Genomic DNA, 24,129 nt, shown 5'->3' with positions numbered 1-24,129 from the left:
TATTCTCAGCACATCTCTGGCTGTGACGGATGGATGGACTCCCATGCACATGCATGATATGATATTCTGCCACCGGCCAATCAAGAGGCTGAAAATCCGCCACCCAGAAATAGCTGGGGGTAAAGGTGACAGTGGACATTGAGGGATTTAACTACTACATCACTGGAATGCGGAGTGGAGTATGTCTCTGAATGTAGTTCTGCTTTAAACCTCGAGTAAGACTACAAAGCAAGCATCTAGTCTACAGCGTGCACCAATAAAGATGCCCATTGTTGGTATAGACCTAGTGTGACCGAAAGTTGATGCAAATTGTGTATTTGCCTAATAAAATGTTTTGGGGCTCACAAGGCACTCTACCAGCTAACTGTTTTGCTTGTATTATTTTAAGCATGTAACTTTAATTAGAATTTGTTAACAGAATAACTTCGGAAGTGGTTACTGGTTTCACAATAGCCACAATATAACTGCTTGGTGAAAGCTTTAAATTCTGTTCTTTCCATGACAGATGCCTTGGATTAAGCTTGCCACACAGAAAGTTGCGTTCAGTTCGATTTTATCATTATTTGGGAGTATCTCCTTTTTTGATTTTTATTTTATTTTTTTTAAATAAATTTTCTTTGTAGAAGAAGTTCTATTGATTAGTACAAAACAGAGCCATTGGGGCAATCCCCCGGCTAATTGGTGCACATAGCCATGTGCATAACAGAGTACAACTCACAACTTTGGAAAACACCAGAAATTCCTAAACAATAAACATGCAACATACACCACTCAGATTACATAGGGCAGGATTATGAGTACTATTTCTTGGAGGACCTTCACTCCCTCTTAGCTACCAGAACTGGACATTATAGGATTGGTGTCTTTAAAGTATGGGTGCGTTGATTTCTGAGCCTACACAACCACTCACACATCCTAGGCATATACTGCAGCTCCCTACGGATCCAAGTAGATATCCAGGAGATCTAACTAGATTCAGCCACTAAGTTCTGATCATCTACCATGGAGTCTGAGTCAGTCCACAAGTGCCAAACTTTTTCAAATTTCGTGGGACATCCTCGGGATCCTTTTTAACTTATTAAACACTGTGTGTTGGCTGTTTTCGTTAAGTTGGATTAAAATCCTAATGATGTTGTAAATGTTTTCCATTCCATTGATTTTTATTTTTTTTCCCACTATGTGGCTGAAATGTTTCAAGCGCCTGTAACTGCAATCTTTTCAGTTTGACCTCAGGAAATTGAGCACTGGTAATTACACTATGAGGCAGAGAACCCACATGTATGTACTAGCAGTATTCCATCATCATAGTGCCTACAAAGTCCATGTTTAATGTTTTCAAATGGTACCGTATATACTCGAGTATAGGCCGGCCTGAATATAAGCTGAGGCACCTAATTTTACCACAAAGAACTGGGAAAACGTATTGACTCAAGTATAAGCCTAGGGTGGGAAATGCAACGGCTACTGGGTAAACAGTGCCCACCTGCATTCTCACTGTGCCCATCTGCATTCTCACTGTGCCCATCTGCAGCTGTACCTTTGATAACCAAAACAGTGGGTGTCTCCCACTGTGTCATGCAGTCTGTTCGGCAGCCGTCCATTCTAACAAAGCCCCGCCTCCTCCTCATCCATGATAGACGGAACACTATTACAGTTTCACAGCATTGTATCAATGTTCCGTCTGTCATGGATGAGGAGGAGCAGGGCTTTGTTACAGTGGATGACCGCCGAACAGAATGCATGACACAGCGGGAGACACCTGCTGTTTTAGTTATCAAAGGTACAGCTACAGATGGACACAGTGAGGCTTCACTGTCACTCGAGACCCTCACTCGAGTATAAGCCAGGTGGGGATATGCAGCAGGTGAGAACTGTTCAGGACTGGCCTAAAGATCAAAGGAGCACAAGAAGACTTGAATTATGGAGAGAAGCTGATAGAGACCAGAAAATTGTTTTTAATAATAATTGGCCTGCATAGCAGTAGTGATGGAGCGCATACAGCAACTTGGATTACATCGTAGATGAGCAACAAGGAGAGCAGACAGAATTGCAGTTTCCAGGACCATATTGTAAACAGAACCTCACAAATACCTGCTATTATTTTAAAAGCTTTAACCCGCATAAAGCTTGACTTTACAGTAAAACCTGTCATAAAAGTAATGCTGACTTATGCTAATGCAAGGTGCCTTACTTTGTTAATCCATCAGCTTTAATACTTTCTGGGTCACTGACCTGAAAGAACACTATATTTATGTATGTCTTACAGGTCAGTGATTCATAGACCTAAAGCAAGAAAGTCTGCATAAAAGTCAGGCAGCTGCCATTTTCAGAAGGAGATGTCACTAATGGCAGAGACAGCCTTCTTGTTCCTTTCATGACAGGTTTGCTTTAATATATAAACCCACAATTAAGCGGCGCAAAATAGTGTCACTGTGAAAATAAAATTATTATAATAGTACAGAAATTACTCAATCTTAGCTCCACTCACAATATGTCCACATAAACAATAACCAAAACTATTCAAGCTGAAAATGTTGCGCTATCCATAAAAAGTGCAATAATCCAAACAGGACATCCAGTCATGTAAAAAAATCGGTATACAATGAGGGAGAAAAAAAAGTATTTGATTCCCTTTTTGATTTTGTACGTTTGTCCACCGACAAAGAAATGATCAGTCTATAATTTTAATGGTAGGTTTATTATAACAGTGTGAGACAGAATAACAAAAAAATCCAGAAAACACATTTCAAAAAAGTTATAAATTGATTTGCATTTTATTGCGTGAAATAAGTATTTGACCCCAAAACATGACTTGGTACTTTGTGGCAAAACCCTTGTTGGCAATCAGAGGTCAGATGTTTCTCGCAGTTGGCCACCAGATTTGCACACATCTAAGGAGGGATTTTGTCCCACTCTGCTTTTCAGATTCTCTCCAAGTCCTTAGGTTTCGAGGCTTTGATCCCTTATCAATCAGCAAGATTTCTGGCTCTCAAGTGTCTTCTATACAGGTAGTGACCTGCGATTAGAAGCACTCTCTCTCTTAAAGAGAGTGCTCCTTTATCTCAGCTTGTTACCTGTATAAAACACACCTGTTTACAGAATCAATCAATCTGATTCCAATCTCTCCACCGTGGCCAAGACCAAAGAGCTGTCCAAGGATTTCAGGGACAAGATTGTAGACCTACACAAGGCTGGTATGGGCTACAAGACCATCACCAAGCAGCTTGATGAGAGGGTGACAACAGTTGATGTGATTATTCACAAATGGAAGAAACGCAAGATAACTGTCAATCTCTCTTGGGGCTCCATGCAAGATCTCTCTTCGTGGAGTTTCAATGATCATGAGAATGGTGAGGAATCAGCCCATAACTACATGGAAGAATCTTGTCAATGATTTCAAGGCAACTGGAACCATGGTAGTCACCAAGAAGACAATTGGTAACACACTATGGCATGAAGGACTCAAATCCTGCAGCCCCCGCAAGGTCAAGAAAGCACATGTACAGGCCCATCTGAAGTTGGCTAATTAACATCTAAATGATTCAGAGGAGAACTGGGCGAAAGTGTTTGTGGTCCTATAAGACCAAAATCGAGCTATTTGGCATCAACTCAAGTCGCAGTGTTTGGAGGAGGAGGAATGCTGCCTATGACCCTAAGAACAACATTCCTAGCATCAAACATGGAGGTGTAAACATCATGCTTTGGGGCTGTAATTTCGCTAATGGGACAGGACAACTTCACCACATCAAAGGAACGATGAAGGGGGCCATATACCATCAAATCTTGGGTGAGAACTTCCTTCCTTCAGCCAGGACATTGAAAATGGGTCGTGGATGGGTATTGCAGCATGACAATGGCCCAAAACACACGGCCAAGGAGTGGCTCAAGAAGAAGCACATTAAGGTCCTAAGTGGCCTAGCCAGTCTCCAGACCTTAATTGCATAGAAAATATGTGGAGGGAGTATGTGTGTAAAGGTTTGAGTTGCCAAATATCTGCCTCAAAATCTCAATGACTTGGAGAGGATCTGAAAAGCAGAGTGGGACAAAATCCCTCCTGAGATGTGTGCAAATCTGGTGGTCAACTACAAGAAATGTCTGACCTCTGTGATTGCCAACAAGGGTTTTGCCACCCAAGTACTAAGCCATGTTTTTGTGAAAGGGTCAAATACTTATTTCACTCATTAACCACCTGACATCCGCGCGATGGCCAAATGACGGCCACAGCACTGTTGTGAATTCCCGGGAGGCCGTCATATGATGGCCTCCCCTGTGCACACTCCCTGCTGAGACTCGGGTGATCGCTGAGACACGGGTGATCACCAATCCGAGTAAGGGGCCGGTCCCGGCCCTTTGCGATGTGATCAAAACAAAAGCTTGGTGGTCGTTTTTTTTTTTCTCTCCTTACGCTGACAGCGGACAGCTTACCTTAAAGGGACATCGGTTCCGAAATGGAAGAGGCAATTATGCCTCATAATTGCCACCTACCCATGCCCACCAGTGGTACCAATCAGTGCCACACAGAAGTGCTTCCTATCAGTGTAACTGATCAGTGCCCATCACTGGCCACCCATCAGTGCCCATCACTGCCGCCTAATCAGCGTACATCAATGAGGGACAAAAATTACCCGCTTTAAAATTTTATAACAAAAGTTTTTTTTTTTTTTTTTTTATTTGGTCTTTTTACATTTTACAAAAAATAAAAATTGTACAGGTGATCAAATACCACCAAAGGTAAGCTCTATTTGGGGGAATAAAATGATAAAAATTTTATTTGGGTACAGTGTTGTATGACCGTGCAATTGTCATTCAAAGTGCATCAGTGCTGAAAGCTGAAAATTGGTCTGAATAGGAGGGGGATTTAAGTGCCCAGTAAGCAAGTGGTTAAAATACAAATCAATTTATAACTTTTTTCAAATCCATTTTTCTGGATTTTTTTTGTTCTGTCTCTCACTGTTAAAATAAACCTACCTATAAAATGATAGACTGATCATTTCTCTGTCAGTGGGAAAATGTACAAAGTCATCAGGGGATCAAATACTTTTTTCTCACTGTATGGATTATGTATACTGATTTTTCACTTGCCTGGACATTCTGTTATGGCTTTATGCACTTTTTATGGATAGCGCAACACTTTCAGTTTGAATAGGTTTCCTGTGATGTTGGTAAACTGATAGCAGACATGTAAAGTTCACAATTGCAGATACCTGTAGGGAGTTGTATGATGCACAACTTCAGTTGCTTAAAGTGTTAAACACAAAAATATAATTTATTGCAGTTTACCAATCATTAGATGTGGTGGCTGAATATTATTATTTTTTTTTTTTTTTTATTTCCCTCTGTTTTTCACATGTTAATCTGGCCATTAAATTTCCTCCTGTATTAAAGTGCCTACACTCTGAATGGAGGCACAACAGAGACACCTTTTGGACAGCAGCATTGCTGGTCTAGGGGGTAGGTAGTGCTAGTTGTGCTAGCAGATTTAGATTCACTAACAAATTGAAGCCCGCTAACGCTATATATGCGGTTACAGCAACAATTTTGTTCCTTTTGGAATAAAGGTTTTACATAAATAAAAGCCAATTAATTTAAGCACCCCAGTTAATGTTAAATGGTTTGTCTTAATCCTCTAACTGCTACATCTGCATGACAGCTTGTGATGTTGAAAACAACAGAGTTACTTGCCCAAACACCAGATGAAAATAAAGAAAAAAAGCCTACAAAAAGAAAATGAATGCAGCCATCATATCCAAGAATTGGTAAACTGCAATATAATAAACTATTTGCTTTTGGGTTTAAAACAGTTTTAAGTTTCTCTTTCCATATTAAGTTACCAAGATTATAGCTATTATATCTAATCATATACTATATTTGATTATATAGGTAATTCTGAGCAACTGCATGATACAGCTGTCTCACCTGAGTGCATAAATACGCACACATTTGACGTCAGACTCAAATGACCCCTCTCCACGAGTTGCTATGCAGGGATATGCCTTGGACACGGAGGGCTAAAACGAATAAATGAGGGCAAGAGAAGATGCATCATCTTAGCTCTCGAAGGACAATTAAAATATTTTCAGATCAATTTAATCAATTTAAATAAAAAAAAAATTTTTTTTTATTTTTTTAATGTTTGAACTGACTTTTTTTTTTTTTTTTTATCTGCATGTTTACCAAACATGTTTTACAAATTTTAATTTAAAGGAAATCTACGGTCACAGCATACACTTCTTTTTATATATATATATATATATATATATATATATATATATATATATATATATATATATATATATATATATATATATATATAATATACACATCAGCATTGTAATTGCCAGTGCCTGATTAAACTCTGTGGAGGTCCCTAGGCAGTTTAAAACCTTGGGCCTTTCCTAATAAGTTTCTGGAGGTTTCTTGTGCGCGTGCTCTAGTGGGATAACATTGAGCTAGGTGGTGTGCACGTCAGCCGCTAGATGACAATCATTATACGTATGTGGATTGCACCTAATGTTTTTCCAAACTGACAGCTGAAAGAAGATGAGCTTTAAAGAAATCCATTAATTTTAAAGAGACTGAGTAGAATACAGGGCTTTGAATTGTGAATGCATAGAAGGAGGTATACCAGTGTGTAACAGGGCCATGTCCAAGAAGTCCCAGCTCATCTGGTTGTCTGCCTTCAATGCGTCCATTGACAATAAGTCAGCCTCCAACAAAGCTGTAAAATCTTGGGTCCTGACAGTATTGTCCCAAATTTTTCACAGTGAGATGAGGCAAGTTTGGTCTGGGGGAATTATTTTTTTTTATAAGAAGCATAGCCAGTCGGCTAATATTTTATAAAATAATTTGGTATAATTGGGAGAAATTGGTCTGTAACTGCTTAGGGGGGACTGATACATGGCTATGTAAGAAGTCAGAAGACAATTCTGATGATTCTGGTTGTATCTGTCTGGAACTGTTATGCTTGTGTCAAGTCTCTAATTGGTGTATTTTTTTTTTCTAGAAGAGACTCTCTACTATCTGGCTTTTTTGGCCCTTTGGCAATGTTCGAAAAGAATGCCACATATATAACATTTGTGAGCCATTCAGAGATTGAGTCATTTGTCAAATGTAATGGCATTCATGGTAAAAAATTCTCCCAGTTCTCCCATATACCACATTGGTATATGGCTTTTGTAATAAGCTTTTGTTCAGTTTTCGTGTGTATGAATTTAAGTGTTTCTTTGTGGACCTAGGGAGAGAGAGGGAGGCCAGTGGGTGGTCGAAAAAAGTGGTTATACTGATATCTGAAGTGGAAATGTGGGAACAAGAGTGTTCTCTTTGGTCAAAATAGTAAATTATGGAGTAATTTCTGTGGACGGAGAAGTAATAAGTATAGTGCCTATCTTGGGGATGAAGAATTTTCCAAACCTCTATGAATTGATGGACATGAAGGGCTTTTTTATTTGGTTATGGGCTGGGAGGGAGTTCTGAGAGGTTTCCCTAAATTTCCCTTAGTGGATCAAAGTCAAAATTGAAATCCACACCTAAGATCAGAGTAGCTTCTGCAAATTTATCAAGTTTGTCAAAAAAAAAAAACTTAAACGAAAAGGTCTTTAAAGTTAGGGAACTTGCATTCATCAGTGTGAAAACCTGTGAGCAAATACTGCCCTTTACTAGTAAGTATCTGCCCCCAAAAAATGGCAGAAGATCAATCTGGCTCTTAGTATGTTAATCTTTCTGGATTTATAATTTGGAGGCAGGCATGATAAACCATAGATGTGAAAAACAGTGCAGCGCTTAATGTGTATAGATATAACACGTGACTGAATACAGTGAAGCAATAGATCAGGAAAAAAACTTCAAAGGTAATGTTTCCAAAAAGTAAAACATCAATGGTAAAAAATATAAATGTGCATATTGTGCAATAAACAAAGAATTAAAATTGGTTATTAAACCAAAAAGATCAAAAAATTCCTTTTAAAAAAGGCAAATAGTTGTTTAAACTACAGCTTATTGCTATGAAGCACAAACTTATAATTAAGTGAAAAAAATAAACAACAAGATTGAAAAACAAATCAAAACAAGTCCCATGCCTTGGATGAGTGAAGTGATTTACAAGGCCCCATATACGTGAAGATAAAAGTTCATTAAGTGAAACGAAAGTGAATAAAACTTTAAAGTTGGTCCCAGGTGTCACTGGTGTAGGTGCTTGACCACGTAAATTCTTTCGCTGTACAATTTAAGTAAGTAGTAAAGGCTTACCAGAGCAACCATTAGTGTGCGCAGATACGAACTCCCAAACGATTAGGATCGGACAAGATCGTTCCTCCGACACTCCTCGTGTAAATGGATGATTCGAATCACCTTTGGGGGTAGGAAGGTGAAAACTGACCCACACCTTCGGATGTTCCTTGAACGTCGTCCGTTCCGGTCAGTTCGAAAATTTCAAGTTGGCGTATCACCTGTTGATAAGGATTTGCTATGAAGCTTCTTCCGTACTAATTGTCAGCATGGAGCATCTCATATTCTGGGATCAGGTGCTGGCTTGGAGTCCATGAGTCCACACATAGCTCAGTATAATCCAAAGTAAAAGCTGCACACCAACGATGTGCTCAAAGGCAAAACTTCAATCAGCTCACAAGCTTCAGAACATGGGACCATGTTCTGAAGCTTTCCATGAACTTTTATCTTCACGTATATGGGGCCTTGTAAATCACTTCACTCATCCAAGGCATGGGACTTGTTTTGATTTGTTTTTCAATCTTGTTTATTTTTCCCCAATCGTCTTTCAGGACAGCCACCTTAGAGAGACACCGGCTCCTCCCCTCTGAGGAAACACCGCCTTCATTTTCATGATTTAAGCCTCCTCCTCCCTTCGTTCCTTAGTTATGGTGTTTCCTCCGGCGGGGAGACATCGCCAAGGAACCTGAAAGCTGAATTCGGTTGGTGAAACTGAAGCTATCCGAGCGGAGCCCCGGCCCTGTTCGGCTATCCGACCATTTATCGGTCGGTCCGGGACAGTCCTATCGGCGGGGAGCTGAAGTGTTCGTACTGTCCATATACCCTAAACTTCGCTTGGGGAAGCAGGAAGTTTATGGGGTCGTCCGTTCGTTCACCCGTGGGTGTTTCAACGGAGCAAACAGTCCGGTCGGCTGGGGAAGCTGAACACCCGACTGACCTTTACACGCACTCCAATCTTCGCTTGGGGAAAGCAAGAAGTTTTGGGGAGGTTCATCCCTGCGTTTCGCCCAGTGGGGCGCTAAACGAAGGCGTCCAGGGCCCCCCTGTGTATACAGCCGGCTGGGAGCTGGAAGCCGGACCGGTAGGCGGGCGACGTCAGTTCCGGTGGGGGCGGACCCCTTCGTTCGATCCGCGTCTTCCGGTTCCGGACGCGGCACGTGAAGGGGAACCTAGCGTTCGGCTGGTGCAGCCTCTTTCTACAGTTGCACAGGTAGCTGTTGGAGGCACGTTCGTACCACGCTTCCTCAACGGGAGAATGTCCGAAGCAGAGGCTTCAAGAACTCCTGGAGATAACAGCACCAGCCACTCAAAGGTAATAGCCCTGGAGAGGGGTTCCCTTACCTTATAACCAGTAGCTCCACTGGTGTGTTTTCCCCCTAGGTGGTCGGGGGGAAGGGCAGTGCGTCGGGGATCCAGGCGGAGTTTGATCCTGGGCACTCCCGGTGGTCCTCTTAAGTAGTGCTGGTGTTTCTTTTCTTTTTAAAGTTTATGCTGCTCTCTCTCTTTTGCTTCGGTATCTCAGAAAGACTTAAGCAGGTCCCCCCTTGGTTCTTGGAGGAAGTGTCCTTCATGTAGAGCCTCTTTGGGGAATTCCTGGTTCAAGGCACTTTGTTAGGAGTGTATTAAAGGCCTGGATAGCTCAGTCCGTAGCTCTGTTTGGGTGCCATTAGAAAGCAGGCAGCAGAACAGGGTGCAGATCTGGCGGCTTCTATGAAGTTTTCAATGCCCTCAGCTCCAGAGCACTCTTTTCACCAGCACAGCAGAGTGTTCCACCTAACCCAATGGTTGTTCCTCCCACAGGTTAGGGAGAATCCAGAGGGTTCCAGAGGGAAGTTGAGGAAGAAGTTGACAGGGCCGTCTCAGACTCCCAGAGGGAGACTGAGGGTGAGGACTTGGATGGGGAACCCAAAAGAACCTCACGGTATAAACTTCCCCTGGATGAGATGGAAAGGCTCTTGAGGGCTTTCCAAGTCACTTAGGAGGCACTGTCACCCCACGATCAGATGTACTAGGGCCTAGGGGGAGCGGGTGTTCCCGGGTCATGACGTCTTGATCGATGCCATCAAGGATGGCAGGATCCAGATAGAAAGCTTTTCTTTTCTGGTGCATTAAAGCAAGGTTTCCTTGGGCGGAAGAGGAGGTTCTCATCTGGAATAAAATCCCCCAGATTAGATGCGGCCTTTTCTCAGATGTCCAGGCATACTGACCTGTCCCTGGGGACATGGGGGTACTTTCAGACCCTATGGTTTGAAGATTTACCATAAGGAAATCTCTAAGCCTGCCATAGCAGCCACAGTGGTGGCTCGTAGTACAAAGTATTGGCTTATCCAGATGAAGCAATGACGGCAGAGGAGTCTTTCTATCCTCCTTTTCCCGTGCTGCTTTAGGCGTTGGCATACTCTGCGGATGCTTCGGCTCAATCCATTCGATTGTATGCAAGGTCCTCGGCTCTGACCAACTCAGCCTGGAGAGCCTTAAGGCTGTAGACATGGCAGAGGGACAGGGCGTCCAGATCAAAGCTCTGTGGAATTCCTCTTTAGGGGAGACCTGCTGTTTGGGCCAGGTCTTGAAGCAGTGCTATCGCACGGCTTATAAGAAAGAGGCCTTTCCCCTTAAGATAAAATAGGGGGAGCAGTTAAAAAGGGTCCTTCCTCCCCAAGTGGGAGACGATCACCTCCAATCAGTTTGTGTTGGGGATCATCAAAAGAGGTTACCGTGTGGAGTTTTCAGAGCTTCCCCCTTTTGAGACTCCTTGTCACTGAGCTGACAAGATGTGCCTTTCTTTCCTCTGCAGGAGTTAGAGGAATAGGAAGTGGTAACAAAGGTCCCAGCAGGTTAAACAGGCAAGGCTTCTATCCTCTCTTTTATGGTTCACAAGCCTTCGGAAAAGTTCACGCTCATCCTGAACCTGAATAATCTGGGTGTCTTGGTCACCTACAGAAGCTTTTGGTTGGTTTTAGTCACGGGGTGAGGGCACCTCTTCCACCAAAACTGTTTCAGGGCATCGATAGTAAGGATGCATACCTGCATATTTCCATCGCAGAGAACCACCAGCGTTTCCTCATGCTGGCAGTAATAACCTCTGTAGGGGTGCTACACCTTCAGTTTAAAGCACTCCCCTTTGGGCTATCCCCTTCTCCCTCGTATCTTCACCAAAGCGATGGTAGAGGTTCTGTCCTTCCTGCGTCTCAGGGTAGTCTCTGTGATCGTGTATCTTGACGATCTTCTCCTGTTTGTCCCTTCTCTGGCGCAGTTGAACGGGGATCCATAGCTTACAAGGGACCTATTAGTGAGCTTGGGTTGGCCTCTGAACCTAGGGAAACTCATCTTAAACTTCTTCCCAAGGGGTCACCTTCCTGGGTGAAGAGGGTCAGGTTGAGCTTTCTGACATCCACGCTCCTAGCTGTTCAGTGGACGGGGTTGCGTTACCGTCCTCTGCAAACTATCCATCTTGAAGGTTTGGGGCCACAGTAGAGGGTCTTAGGACTCTTTGGTTTCGGTTCTAACTCAGGTAAAGAAGCCAGGAGCGGTGGCGTGTGACAATGCGCGCCGTCTCCCAAAGGCGCAGTCTGCGGTTGGATTGCGTATGTCTGAGTTCTAGTCCACCCTGTGCCAAATCACGAGGGTGTCCGTTGCTAGCTTTAGCACGGTGGCTCACGACTGATCACCGAATGGCAAAGGTCACAGCTGACAGTCCTGTGCTGTCAAGGTAGCAGTGAATAGCCGACTTAGACCATTGAGATAATACTACACAGCCCGTATTTTAAAGTCCCTTTGGTGGGATAGGGGAGCATGTTTGTCACAAGGCCTAGAGTGGATTTGGCCAATATCCAAGGAGGAAGGAGTCAAAGAGACCATCAAAATTGGAGGGAGAACGCGGGGAGAGAGCAACCAGGTTCTCAAACAGGACGTTTTCTAAGTGATCACCCGGTGGAGGGGGATTCCTTCGATAGACTTCTTTTGCCCCAAGGGAAAACGCGAAAGAAGCCATCTCCTGTTCTATGAGCAGGGGAGATGGGATGTCGGAAGCAGACGCACTAAGCACAGACTTAGGGTTTCTCTAGGTGCTATGCTTTCCCCCTTCCCATCCTGATTCCTGCAGAGTTAAGGAAGTTTCAGGTGGAGATTACCATCTCTGTCTAATCGCACCTCATTGGCCCAGGAGGCCGTGGTTCTCCATTCTGAAGGGCCTGTCGGTGGAACTCCCCGGGGTTTTTTCCCGGTGTCCAATCTGCTGTCCCCAGGTGGAACCTTGCAGCTTGGCTACTGAGGAATTACCGAACGGCAAAGGGGTCTCAGACTGTTAGTAGCCACTCTTTTTTGAATTGCAGGTAAATGGAAGCTCAGACCATTTTCCTGAAGGTATAGAAGCGGTTCAATAACTGGTGCTCAGAGAACTCCTTCAATGAGCACAGCTCGGGGGCCGTTCTAGAGGTCCTGCAGTCAGGGGCAGATAAAAGGTTAGCCCCGAAACATTGGAGAGTCAGGTATCCGTTTCAAGCGTATTTCTGGATAGACATCTAATGTCAGTCCTTGGTATAGTAAGGTTCTTCAGAACCTTAAGTAGGCGAAGACCAAGCCTTTGGTCGCCCCTTCCTAGTCGGGATCTGGCTTTGGTTTTACAGGTTCTCACAGGGGAACCTTTTGAGCCGTTAGAACCTTGCTCGTTAAAATTGATCACTCTCAAAACTGTATTTTTGGTGGCAATCACTACAGCAAGGAGAGTAAGTGAACTCGAAGCCCTTTCTATTAGGGCACCTTTTTTTTTTTTTTACCTAAGGTAGCCTCTAGTTTCCATAAGAATACAGGAGACTGTGCTACCTACTTTCTGTTCGAATCCAGTAAGAGAACAGGAACACATGTTTCACAGATTAGATGTTAAAAGATGTGTTCTTCATTATTTGGATTGCACAAGGTCAGTTCAAGAAATCTGATTCACTTTTTGTGTTGTTTTCTGGGGCTAGGAAGGGTTCCAAAGCCTCTAAACGTACGATAGCTAGATGGTTAAGGTTAGCCATTGGACAGGCTTACGTGACAGGGGGGTTAGATCCTCCAGTTGGGGTTGGAGCACACTCAGCCGGGGCAGTAGCATCTTCTCAGGCAGAGTGGGCTAGGGCATCTCCTGCACAGATCTGTAGTGCTGCAACGTGGTCCAGTGTTTCTACGTTTGTGAAACATTATAGACTGGATCTTCTGTCAGCCAAAGACCAAGCCTTTGGCCGTATAGTACTGCAGGCAGTGGTCCCACCCTAAGGTAATATACTCGCTTATCCTCTCTAAGGTGGCTGTCCTGAAAGACGATTGGGGAAAAATGGAATTACGTACTGGTAATGTCCTTTTCCAGGAGTCTTTCAGGACAGCACCGGTTCCCACCCAAATTGTTTGCAGATCATCGGGAACTCATTACATGAGGCCGTCAGGTAAGACTTAAAAAGTTTATTTGTTTGACGTGTTCTTGTGTCTCCCCAGTTGGCCGGAGGTACTCTGGAAGAACTGAGGAACGAAGGGAGGAGGAGGCTTAAATCATGAAAATGAAGGCGGTGTTTCCTCAGAGGGGAGGAGCCGGTGTCTCTCTAAGGTGGCTGTCCTGAAAGACTCCTGGAAAAGGACATTACCGGTACGTAATTCCATTTTTTTCACTTAATTATAAGTTTGTGCTTCATAGCAATAAGCTGTAGTTTAAACAACTATTTGCCTTTTTTAAAAGGAATTTTTTGATCTTTTTGGTTTAATAACCAATTTTAATTCTTTGTTTATTGCACAATATGCACATTTATATTTTTTACCATTGATGTTTTACTTTTTGGAAACATTACCTTTGAAGTTTTTTTCCTGATCTATTGCTTCACTGTATTCAGTCACGTGTTATATCTATACACATTAAGCGCTGCACTGTTTTTCACATCTCTGTTATTTAGACCTAGTATCTGGTTTTTTGTGCTTAGCTGCTATTTTCTTAAATTGATTTCTTCCATATCAACAAATTTTTTACCAAGCGCAAGTTTTACTTTTTGTTTTTTTAATGATAAACCATAGGAAAACTAAGATTTTGTAGTTGAGAGAAGGCCACCTAAATTCTCCAGACTCCAGAGTTAATGCAGGAACATGATCAATTTTGAAAGCAGTACATTCCCCACACTTACTAGCAAGTGCATTTAAGTAAGGGTCATTGCAAAGAACAGTTAGAGGTAGTCTACCCAAGAGAATGCAGAGCTCTAGGTAAGGAAGGAGAGAAGGAAAAAAAAAAGCATGGGACAGTGTTAGGAAAGGACGGGGACGGAAAGAAAAATTAATAGAAGTGGCAGGTAACTTGGGACCTGAAATTGAACTGGGGTATAAATGTGTGGGTAAAAGTAGGGCATGGGACTAAGAGGGTTGTAGAGATATTAGGCAGTCAGCAACACCAGCAAGGGAAGGGGGAATGAACTGGTTGGAAAGTAAATGTATTCTTTCAAACTACATGTAAATAGTATTTGACAGCAATTTTTAATAGACAACTGGAGAAGCAACATTGTGACAGTATTCTGCAACCGCAAAAACTGCTATTTTGGACTTCCTCAGTTATATGTAATTGGCAAAGCTTGTGCTGATTTGATCCCTTTCTAACAATTCCAGCCTTTTCTATCTAGTGTGGGATTTACTTTGTTGACACCATTGTTTCATATTATCTAGCTGTCTTTGTGTGAAGGGTAGTTTGCACTTTGAGTCTACCTTTGATAGAAGGTGGTCTAGTGAAACGCACAAATCTTGTTCACTTGGTCTGGTGGGTCCCTCCTCTACAGTGTAAGGCCGCCGCTGAGATATAGGATAGAGGGTTGACATCTCTGCATTCCGTGGGGGCACTGGGGACTCTGCCTCTCCCTGGACTGATGGTTACATTGTTAATCTGGTTGAAAAAACATCCATCCATAAAGCAGTGTGGGTATTTCTTGTTGTTTTCATCCAAGTTTTGCTTGGGTAAAAGGGCGGGCGAGCGTTGAAGGCCTGCTGATTGATCTCTCAGTAGGAATAGAGTAAATAACGTGGTGTATGCAGGATTGGTTCCCTGATGGGAAGGCAGATTGCCTGCTGCATGTCTCAGATCTGTAGAGGCCACAAGCAGTGCCTTGGATGTCACTAGGTCTGGAATGGCGCTTTGATGTGGAGTCAGATAGCAGTACATAGCTGGTTCTGATCATGCCGCATAAACACCCTTATCGCCTCCTGTTTGCCATAGTGATCAGGCTGAAAAGGTAGTGTGACCCAATAGCTCAGCAAAAGCACATTTTCACTCTTTTTTGTGCATTAGCCAGAGTTCAGAGAATGCAGTTTATTTATGGATTGACATTGTTTTATTACTATTATTATTTTATTTTTATTTTTTTATTTTTAAATGAACCTAGCTATATAAACACAAGAAATATAAGGTGAAGAGACAGGTGGTGCTACACAGGGACAAACAATGTGCATAGAAACAATCACAAACACTGTGGGAAAAAAAAGAAAGTAAAAATGATACCAGCAAAACTGAGCCATCTTTTCTATATTTTAAGACGTTATTGATGCCAATATAATGTTCATAAAAAGCACTTTATGAACATGTATTTTGTATGGAATCATTTGCATCAGTGCACTAAAAAAACATGGTCTGTTTTCATTTGTGCAGCATATTAAATCATCGTAAGGGAAATGCCACCCACAAGAAAATGTGTTTATTTTGTGGTTGTCTCTGAAACCGATTACTTTGTCACAGGCATTTGTAGAAACAATTCTGGATCTTTGCCAGTATACTTTGACTGCCAGGTAAAGATCAGACCGCTTACTGTGTAATAAGCAAACTAATTCTTATGTTGTCCCTGGTCCCTGTAACTAATGGAGTGTGAGTGTCTAAAAACCCAGTTCAACACCAAGTACTACATTTATTTGACCCATTAGTCACCTGGGATTTTTGACTGTGCAAAATATACTGTAAACTCCTTTCTTTCTGCTCAGGAGGAGGAGGACGATGTCCTGGAAGAAAATTTGGACAAGGATGAAGCTATTCAGCCTCAAGTTGGAGAATTGTTTGGGGAAAAACTACTCACCACAGAATATCTGGGAGTAAGTCAACATATTGCTTCCTCACCGTTTGTCAGAAGCCTCTGAAAAGTGATCTGAGTGCAGATCGATTTTCAGAGGAGGGGTAGTCTTTGATGCGTGTAAACAAGCCCTAAATGATTGCTATGTGCAGCGTCTCAACTTTTTGTTTGTTTTTTGTTTGTTTTTTTTTTGTTTTTCATACATCATTTTCATTTCTTTGCTTGCACTAAAAGCTCAGCAAATAAAGCAGAAATTGCAGATACAAAGTAAGGCATAAAGGCCCTACAGCCATTTAAAACGTTTTATTGATGGTGTTAGATTTGAAAACATATTTACCAGAATATAAATGTCTTTCATATTATAAGTGCATTCATAATTCATTTTATCTCTGCAGATCATGACTCATACTCTGAAAGTAAAAAAGAGAATGTTTTCTGGTATGCTACAGAGTGTTGCTGAACCATTGCAAAGACCGGTCACCCCCAGCCGTCATCGGGCTGTGTATACAATGTATGTACCCTTACACATTGTGTATCCATTTTCCTTTCTACCCGTATCAGTCTCTGCTGAGTAAGCTACTTTCATTTAAAGACACCCTGCCTCCTTGCCCTTTCAGATCCAAATGACGTGTCTCCGCAAAGACACCCAACCAATTGATTCTCACCTTACTGACTCTCTCCAGCACTAAAATCTCTATTGTTGGCTGCTAGGGGGATGATGACATCACTCTATCTGTCATATAACACTTCTTGTGCCTAGTGATTGACTGCTAGACCCCAGCACTGTTACTGTCACCCTGAATGAGTGAGGTGGCAGTTCTTTAAAGCCCTACAGCCTACGGTCCTTTTTTTTTGTCAAATAACTTTTTATTCGTTTAGTACAAAGCATTACATGTCATGCACTTCATTGCAACATTGGCATAACCAGAAACGAAGAATTCACAAATAATCAATGCTTATCGGCCTGCGGAGTATAGCCACCTGGCGCAGGTACAAACCAGGCCAAGTAGTGCTATCCGCAAGTGTTAGGATCTTCATTGAGAGTAAACAAAAAGTAAATATCAACCAACAATAAACTGATCCTCAGATCTCTGTTTCCGGTGAAAGGTTTCATGCTGAGGCAGCAGGTATCGACTTACGGTACTATATACTTGTACAAAACATTATCAGGTATACTCTCCTGGGAGAGCGTGAAAGAAGAGAGAGCGAGAAAAGGGAAAGCGAGGGGGATACCGAAAGGGAGTGAAAGAGAAGAAAAGAGGGGGGAAGAAGAAGAAGTAGGGGTGGGTAGTCACCATAAATATTCTGCATGTCTGATCAGGTCCGGTCTTCCCGGAGGTTCCAGGGGTTCCATACCAGATCATGCGCCTCCAACCGGTCCTGCATCCTGGCGGTCATCTTTTCCATTAGCTCCACGTCTCTGATTCTGGCGTGTAGTGCACCTGGGGTAGGAGGTTGTGTCTTTTTCCAGTGAAGGGCAACAAGACACCGTGCAGCTGTCGGGATGTGTCGGGCTAGTTTTTGTAGGGATTTTGACAGTTTGGGAAAGGGGACACCAAGCAAAAAGGTTTTGGGGGTCAAATCCGTCTGTCGGTCTAGGATACTGGTCAAGAGGTGTTGGACCTCTTTCCAAAAGGGGACTATATGGGGGCACTGCCAAAAAAATGTGTAGGAGGGTGCCCTTGTGCTCCAGGCATCGCCAGCATCTATCAGATGTGGAAGGGTAGATAGCGTGAAGAACGTCCGGGGTCCGTGAACACCTCACCCAGCGCCTCCTCCCATTTGAGCATGTATGCATGTTTACCTTTAGAACCCATAGGAAATGCATCAATTATTTTGTAAATATCAGAGATCATCCCTCTCTGGGCTGTGTCTGCTAGAATAACGTTTTCAAATGAGGTAGGCGGAGAGAAGCGTAGGTCGGAGGAGATGGTCTGGGCAAAGTGACGGATTTGCAAATAACTGTAGAATCCCTGACGGGGAGGTCGAATTTGGATTGGAGGTCAACGTAGGGCAGTAGTCTCCTCGATCTGGGGTCCACCAGGGCCCCCAGGTGGAAGAGGTTCCGGGAAGACCAGGGGTGTGACATCTGATGGAATAAGCTATCTGGCACCTGGGGGTTGCATATAAAGGAGGTCAGGAGTGATTTATCCGAGGTCAAGCCAAACACTTTAGAGAGCTTACGCCAGAGGAGTTGCAGGTGGGACATAGATCCCAGTAATCGGGACTGGGGGATCAATGTCGCCGCACTCCAGAGCATACTGTTAGGGTGAGTCGGGGCCAACCATAACTTTTCGATTTCCGTCCAACGGTTATAAGATCTTTGGGTAAACCAGGAAGCAACCGCACAGAGTTGGGCCGCTTGGTAGTACTTAACTAGATCAGGGAACGCTAAACCCCCATCTGATCGGGAGGCAGTCATGACAGATCAAGGTATTCTGTGGCATTTGTAGTTCCACGTGAATTGAAGCAGGTCCGTTTGTAGTCTTTTCAGGTGTGAGGAAGGTATGGGAATGGGGAGGGTCTGGAAGAGGTAGAGGAGCTTCGGGAGAATTGTCATTTTCACGAAGGCTATTCTACCGAGGAGAGAAATTTGGTGTTTCCGCCATTGTGAGATTAGTTGCCTAATATCTCTGTAAAGGGGTGGGTAGTTTGCTTGGTATAGGGAGGTGAAAGTTGGGGTGATGTTTATCCCCAGGTATCTCAGGGAGGTAGATTTCCAGTTGTAGGGAAAGTTGGATCGTAGATGGTCCACCTCCAGGGGCGGGATGTTAACTGGAAGGGCCTCCGACTTTGAAGCATTAATTTTGTAGCCCGATAGGGCACTATAACAATCCAACTCCATATGTAAATTGGGCAAGGATATCCTGGGTTAAGTCAGGGTGAGAATAACATCGTCCACAAATAACGAGATCTTACATTCCCTGCCCCGAACCGGGATGCCCCTAATAGCATGGTTCCGTCTAATGGACACCGCCAGGGGCTCTATACAGAGAGCAAACAATAAGGGTGACAGAGGGCATCTCTGTCGTGTGCCATTGGAAATAGTAAAGGTCGAAGAGGTGGCGAAGGGGGTCTTTACTTGAGAGGATGGGTTGGAGTAAAGATGACGTATGGCCCGCAAAAAAGGTCCCCCTATCCCTATGTGGGTCAACGTGGTAAACAAGAAGGGCCACCCAATCTATCAAAGGCCTTCTCCGCATCCAGACTCAGGAGCAAGGACGGCACACTCTTCCTATTCGCCACGTCGATCAGATCTATTACCCTCCTTGTGTTATCCCCAGCCTGGCGGAGAGGGACAAAATCTACCTGGTCTTTGTGAATAAGGGAGGGTAGGACCATGTTGAGACGCAGAGATGGCAGTTTTGTGAAGATTTTCAAGTCTGCGTTCAGGAGCACTATGGGCCTATAATTGGCACAGAGGCTGGGGTCCTTATCTGGTTTAGGGATCAAGGTAAGGAAGGAACATTGCATATCCGAGGGGACGGGGGTGTTCTGTAAGAAAGCGTTAAAAAGTCTACTCGTGTGCGGGAGTAGGAGGGGTAGAAATGCTTTATAATATTCGTAGGGCAGGCCGTCTGGACCCGGGGATTTGTGCGCTGGGAGGGACTTAATAGTCAGTTCTACCTCTTCTTCCGTGATGGGCATATTTAAAGAGGCTAGGTCTGACTCTCGAATATGAGGGATGCCACTGTCTGATAGGTATTGCTGCATACGATGCGTGAGCTCGGCCGGTAGGGGATTGCTGGGGATGTCAGGGCTATTGTATAGCTCCGCATAGAAGCCCGCAAACGTGTCAACGACATCTTTGGGGTGGGAGACAATCTTATTAAGTTTATTTTTGATCTGGTGTGGAGCTGACAGGAGGGCTTTGTCTCTAAGTTTCCTTGCTAAGAGAGAGTGCGCCTTATTGCCCCTATCATAGTACGTCTGTTTGATCCGCAAAAGAGCTTTTTCTACCCGGCAGAGTGCCAAGTCTCCGAGCGCCGTACGCAGGTTTTTGATTTTTCTGAGGAGTGGCAGGGACGGAGAGGTTTGTAATTTCTGTTCTAACTGTCTGAGCTCCTTCTCTGTTTAATTTGGTGGCCGCAACGTCCCTCTTCATGGCTGATGAAAGTGCCATACATTTACCTCGTACGACCGCCTTGTGGGCCTCCCACAAGGTGGGGAGGGTAACATCTGGGGTCATATTTTCTGTAAAATAGTGGTTCAGGGTCAAAACTAATTACGATTGGGGGGGAAGGTGTTGTAGAAGGAAGGTGTTCAGTTTCCAATTATAGGGCTGAGCTACCGGGGAGCCCAATTCCAGGGTAAGCACGATCGGGGCATGATCCGACCATGAGATCGGTAGGATAGAGGCACTACGTGTCGCTCTCAACATAGCGTTATTGATAAAGAAGTAATCGATGCGGGAGTGCATCTGGTTGGGGGCTGAGTAATACGTATATTGCCGATCCCCTGGGTGGAGGGCTCACCAGGCATCGAAGAGTGCATAACGTCGGGTGAGTTGCCGAAAGAGTTTCGAGTCCCTGAGGGCCTTGATCGAAGGCACGCGGGTGGTCGCCACTAAGCGGTCCGCCGCAGCCGAATGAGCTAGATTAAAGTCTCTGCCCACCACCAGATATCAATGATCGGCTTTGAAGAGACGTGATAATACTCTGGAGAGAAAGCTATGCTGATGGACTTTCGGAGCATACAGAGTACACAGGGTAATCGGTTGCGACTGCCACGTACCCTTAAGTATCAGGAAGCTCCCCCGAGGGTCGCTGTAGTGGTCAATATAAGTAAACGGTGCTCCATGTCGGATCAGGATAGCCACCCCTGCTCTCTTATGGGACCCCGAGGATAGATACGCGAGCGGAAAGTGTCTGGAGGCGAAGGCAAAGGATCCCCCTTTGTCAAAATGCGTCTCCTGAACTAGGACAATATCTGCTCCTGACTGTTTAAATTCCCTTAGCGCCAGATGCCGTTTCCTGTTTGAGTTTAAGCCATGAACATTCAGGGATAGAATCTTAGCCATCAGTCAAGTCATGTGGGCGGGGGGGTAGGTGTGTAGACGGAATCTTACCCGATAGCGACGTCCAGTGATGACCACCAGGAGCGGGCTTGCCCTAGCCGGAGGACCCAGCCACTACATCTCCGGAACCTACAGACTGCAGAATGGTGACAAAGGGAAACGGAGAGGGGGAGAGAGAAGAGAAATACGTTGGAGCAACAAAAGAGAAATCGTAAAGAAAACATGGATTCGTAACAGGACCAGACATATAGCATTCCTTGACCCTGAGCGAGCAAATCACTCGGGTCTGCTCGGATTCCCAGGGGGCCACCTGACCCAGCGCTCAAGGCCTGGGCCAGACGGCTGCATGGGAGTCAAGTTCTCCTCATTCAGCTCCTAGGAATGAATGAGTGAGTGCGGGCTGAAAAAAAAAAACGATAAAATATGAATTGTAACAGTGCAAAGAGGAGACCAGGGCCCCGGGTACACCACTTGTATACTCAGGAAGAAGGGGGGGGTCGTGAGAGTGAGGGAGAACCCACTCTCTCGAGTCTCCCAAATGCCAGCCTAAGAGCAGGAAGTCAATGTTAAGGCACCGGGGGGAGGGGGGGGGGAATAGAAACAACGGAGACCAGCAGCAATGTATCGTCCAGGCACTAGACCACTGATCAGTCAAGAGAACAGCGAACCTTCATCCCTATAGCCACAAGGGCGGGGGGGGGGGGGGGGGTCAACAAATGAGAAAAAGAGTCCCAAAGAAAAAATTGGGGCTGGGTCAGCCAGGGCCCTGTCGATTAGACTTTTTTGGCGTATCCCGGTTTCTGGGTCGTTGGCGTGTTGGAACCTTCTGCCACAGCGTTGGTGGCGTAGGCTGAGTAGCCACAAGGTCCCAATCGGAGATCTGGGGAGGGCGGACGCCCAAATCCTCACAGAAGGCCTGGACAGTGGCTCCCCGGGGGGGGGGGGGGGGAGAGAGCAGGAAAGTCCCCAGTGTCCAGAGAGGAGGGAGATCCCAGGGATGCAGCAGAGATAAAGGGGTCTGAGGTTGCCCGGAGCAGCCTGGGAAATGCCACTGAGCACTGAGTGTCTGGTGGAGGGGGGGACCCTCTCCCTGAGTGCCTCGGGCCTAGCCCCCCCGCCTCCCGGTTCAGTCCATCCCCGTAGGGATCTCTCATGCTTGTCACCCGATCCACAGGTGAATGGGAGGGGGACTGCTGTGCTGGGCGGTGTGGGTGCTGACTGGGCCCCAGTGGATAGCTGTCCGTGCACCGCTGAAGCGATGGGGGCGGCGTGGTAGGCCTCAGGCCTAGCTGGGTGGTTTGAAGGGCGGCCGGGGGTTGACTCACCGCACCGGAGGCCGCAGGGGCCGAGGATGTCTGCTGCGGTGTCCCAATACTCGCAGGTCCGGGCTGGCGGCTTGTCTGCGGGCCGGGGAGGGGGCCCGTGATGGCACGGTGGATGCAGCCGGCGCCATATTGGAGGATCCGCCGGCCGGGAGCTCTGTCGCCAAAAAGAAGGAACGGAGGTCCGTGGCGGAGCCCGGCAGGACAGCGGAGGGTCCCCTGGAGGTAGATGAGCGGGTAGCCCTGGATCTACCCATCGGATGGCGACGGATGGTCCCCGTGGATGACGTTTAGCGGAGGCTGGCGGGAGAGCGAGGGAGTTAGGCATCCATCAAGGTCGGCTTCCGGTCACGCCCCCCCTACGGTCCTTTTGGTATATATTGTGCTGCCCTTGGATCTCAGCTGCCTGTATTGGAGGTACAGGCAGACAGCTACACACAGTCTGCAGGACCGTGGCATTACACCTGCTGATTGTGGATGTAATGCATTGCAGACTCCTAACAAAAAAAACTATATTAAATGTGTATATATATATATATATATATATATATATATATATATATATATATATATATATATATATATATATATATATATATATATATATATATATATATATATATATATAATTTTTTTTTTTTTTTTTTTTTTTTTTTTTTACCTGCAAAAAAAAAATGTGCATTTATTATTTTGTTTGGTGAACTCCTCCTTTAAACTATTCCCCACCTCTTAATGCAAAATGAAAGAAAAAAAAAAAGTTAGGACACAGATATAACTTTGACTACCCACCTAATATTGAGTAGGTCCCCCTTTTGCTGCCAAAACAGCCCCGGCCCATCAAGGCATGGATACTGCTAGACCTCTGAATGTATGCTGTGGTATCTGGCAGATCCTTAAACTAGTTCAGCTCTTTGGATGTACATTCAACCAGTGAGGGGTTAAGTGCAAGCTGCTATTGCAGCCATCTTTTACAGCAAGGAAAATCCTACTTGGTTTTCTTTATTTATGAGAGGACTGGGGGCTGTGTTTGCCATAATTAACCCTGTCTGTACTTGTGCTGGCTAATTTCATCTGATCAGTTCTAAACTAGATTTGAATACTAACATTCCTAACTAAGGGTAAAAATGTAGAAGCTGAGCTTCTTTAACGGTTTGTGATGTCACCGACACATGCGCTCTAAAAGGAATAGCATACCTTTGCCATTCCTTCAGAGCTGTGTGCCACGGTTGAGACTCCCACACGCATGTGCGTGACTGACGTCATTGCGGCTCTGCCATTCATGCCAAGGTAGCCCACGAACCCAGAAGGAAGACTGGGTGAAGATGGAAATCTCTGCAGGGGGGACAGCACGCTGATGGAGGACTTTGTTTCAAGGGAAGTCTCTTATAATGTGCTAGTATGCAGTGCATACTAGCACATTATGATAGTGCCTTGCAGGAGGAAGATTTTATTTTTTTAAGTTTTTAATACCAGTTTGAGAGGGAGCTTATCCTTTCCTTAGCCTTTCTAT

The 24,129-nt window shown here is 44.7% G+C and overlaps 1 protein-coding gene across 1 annotated transcript in view; it reads left to right on the top strand.

Annotated features, from left to right (window-relative positions):
* ARMC9 (armadillo repeat containing 9) overlaps positions 1 to 24,129 on the top strand; it is a gene marked incomplete in the record, with an annotated part of 177,786 nt that overhangs the window by 142,590 nt on the left and 11,067 nt on the right. The window contains 2 exon segments of the mRNA XM_077487677.1: positions 16,195 to 16,302; positions 16,676 to 16,791. Of these exon segments, the coding sequence (XP_077343803.1) occupies positions 16,195 to 16,302; positions 16,676 to 16,791 (224 nt within the window).

The sequence above is a fragment of the Lithobates pipiens genome, unplaced genomic scaffold (assembly GCF_037356315.1).
Source record: "Lithobates pipiens isolate NorthernLeopardFrog02 unplaced genomic scaffold, aLitPip1_a1.2 Scaffold_18, whole genome shotgun sequence".
NCBI classification, from domain to species: domain Eukaryota; kingdom Metazoa; phylum Chordata; class Amphibia; order Anura; family Ranidae; genus Lithobates; species Lithobates pipiens.
Note: the sequence above shows the minus strand (reverse complement) of the source record. Positions and strands in the feature narration are given on the sequence as shown.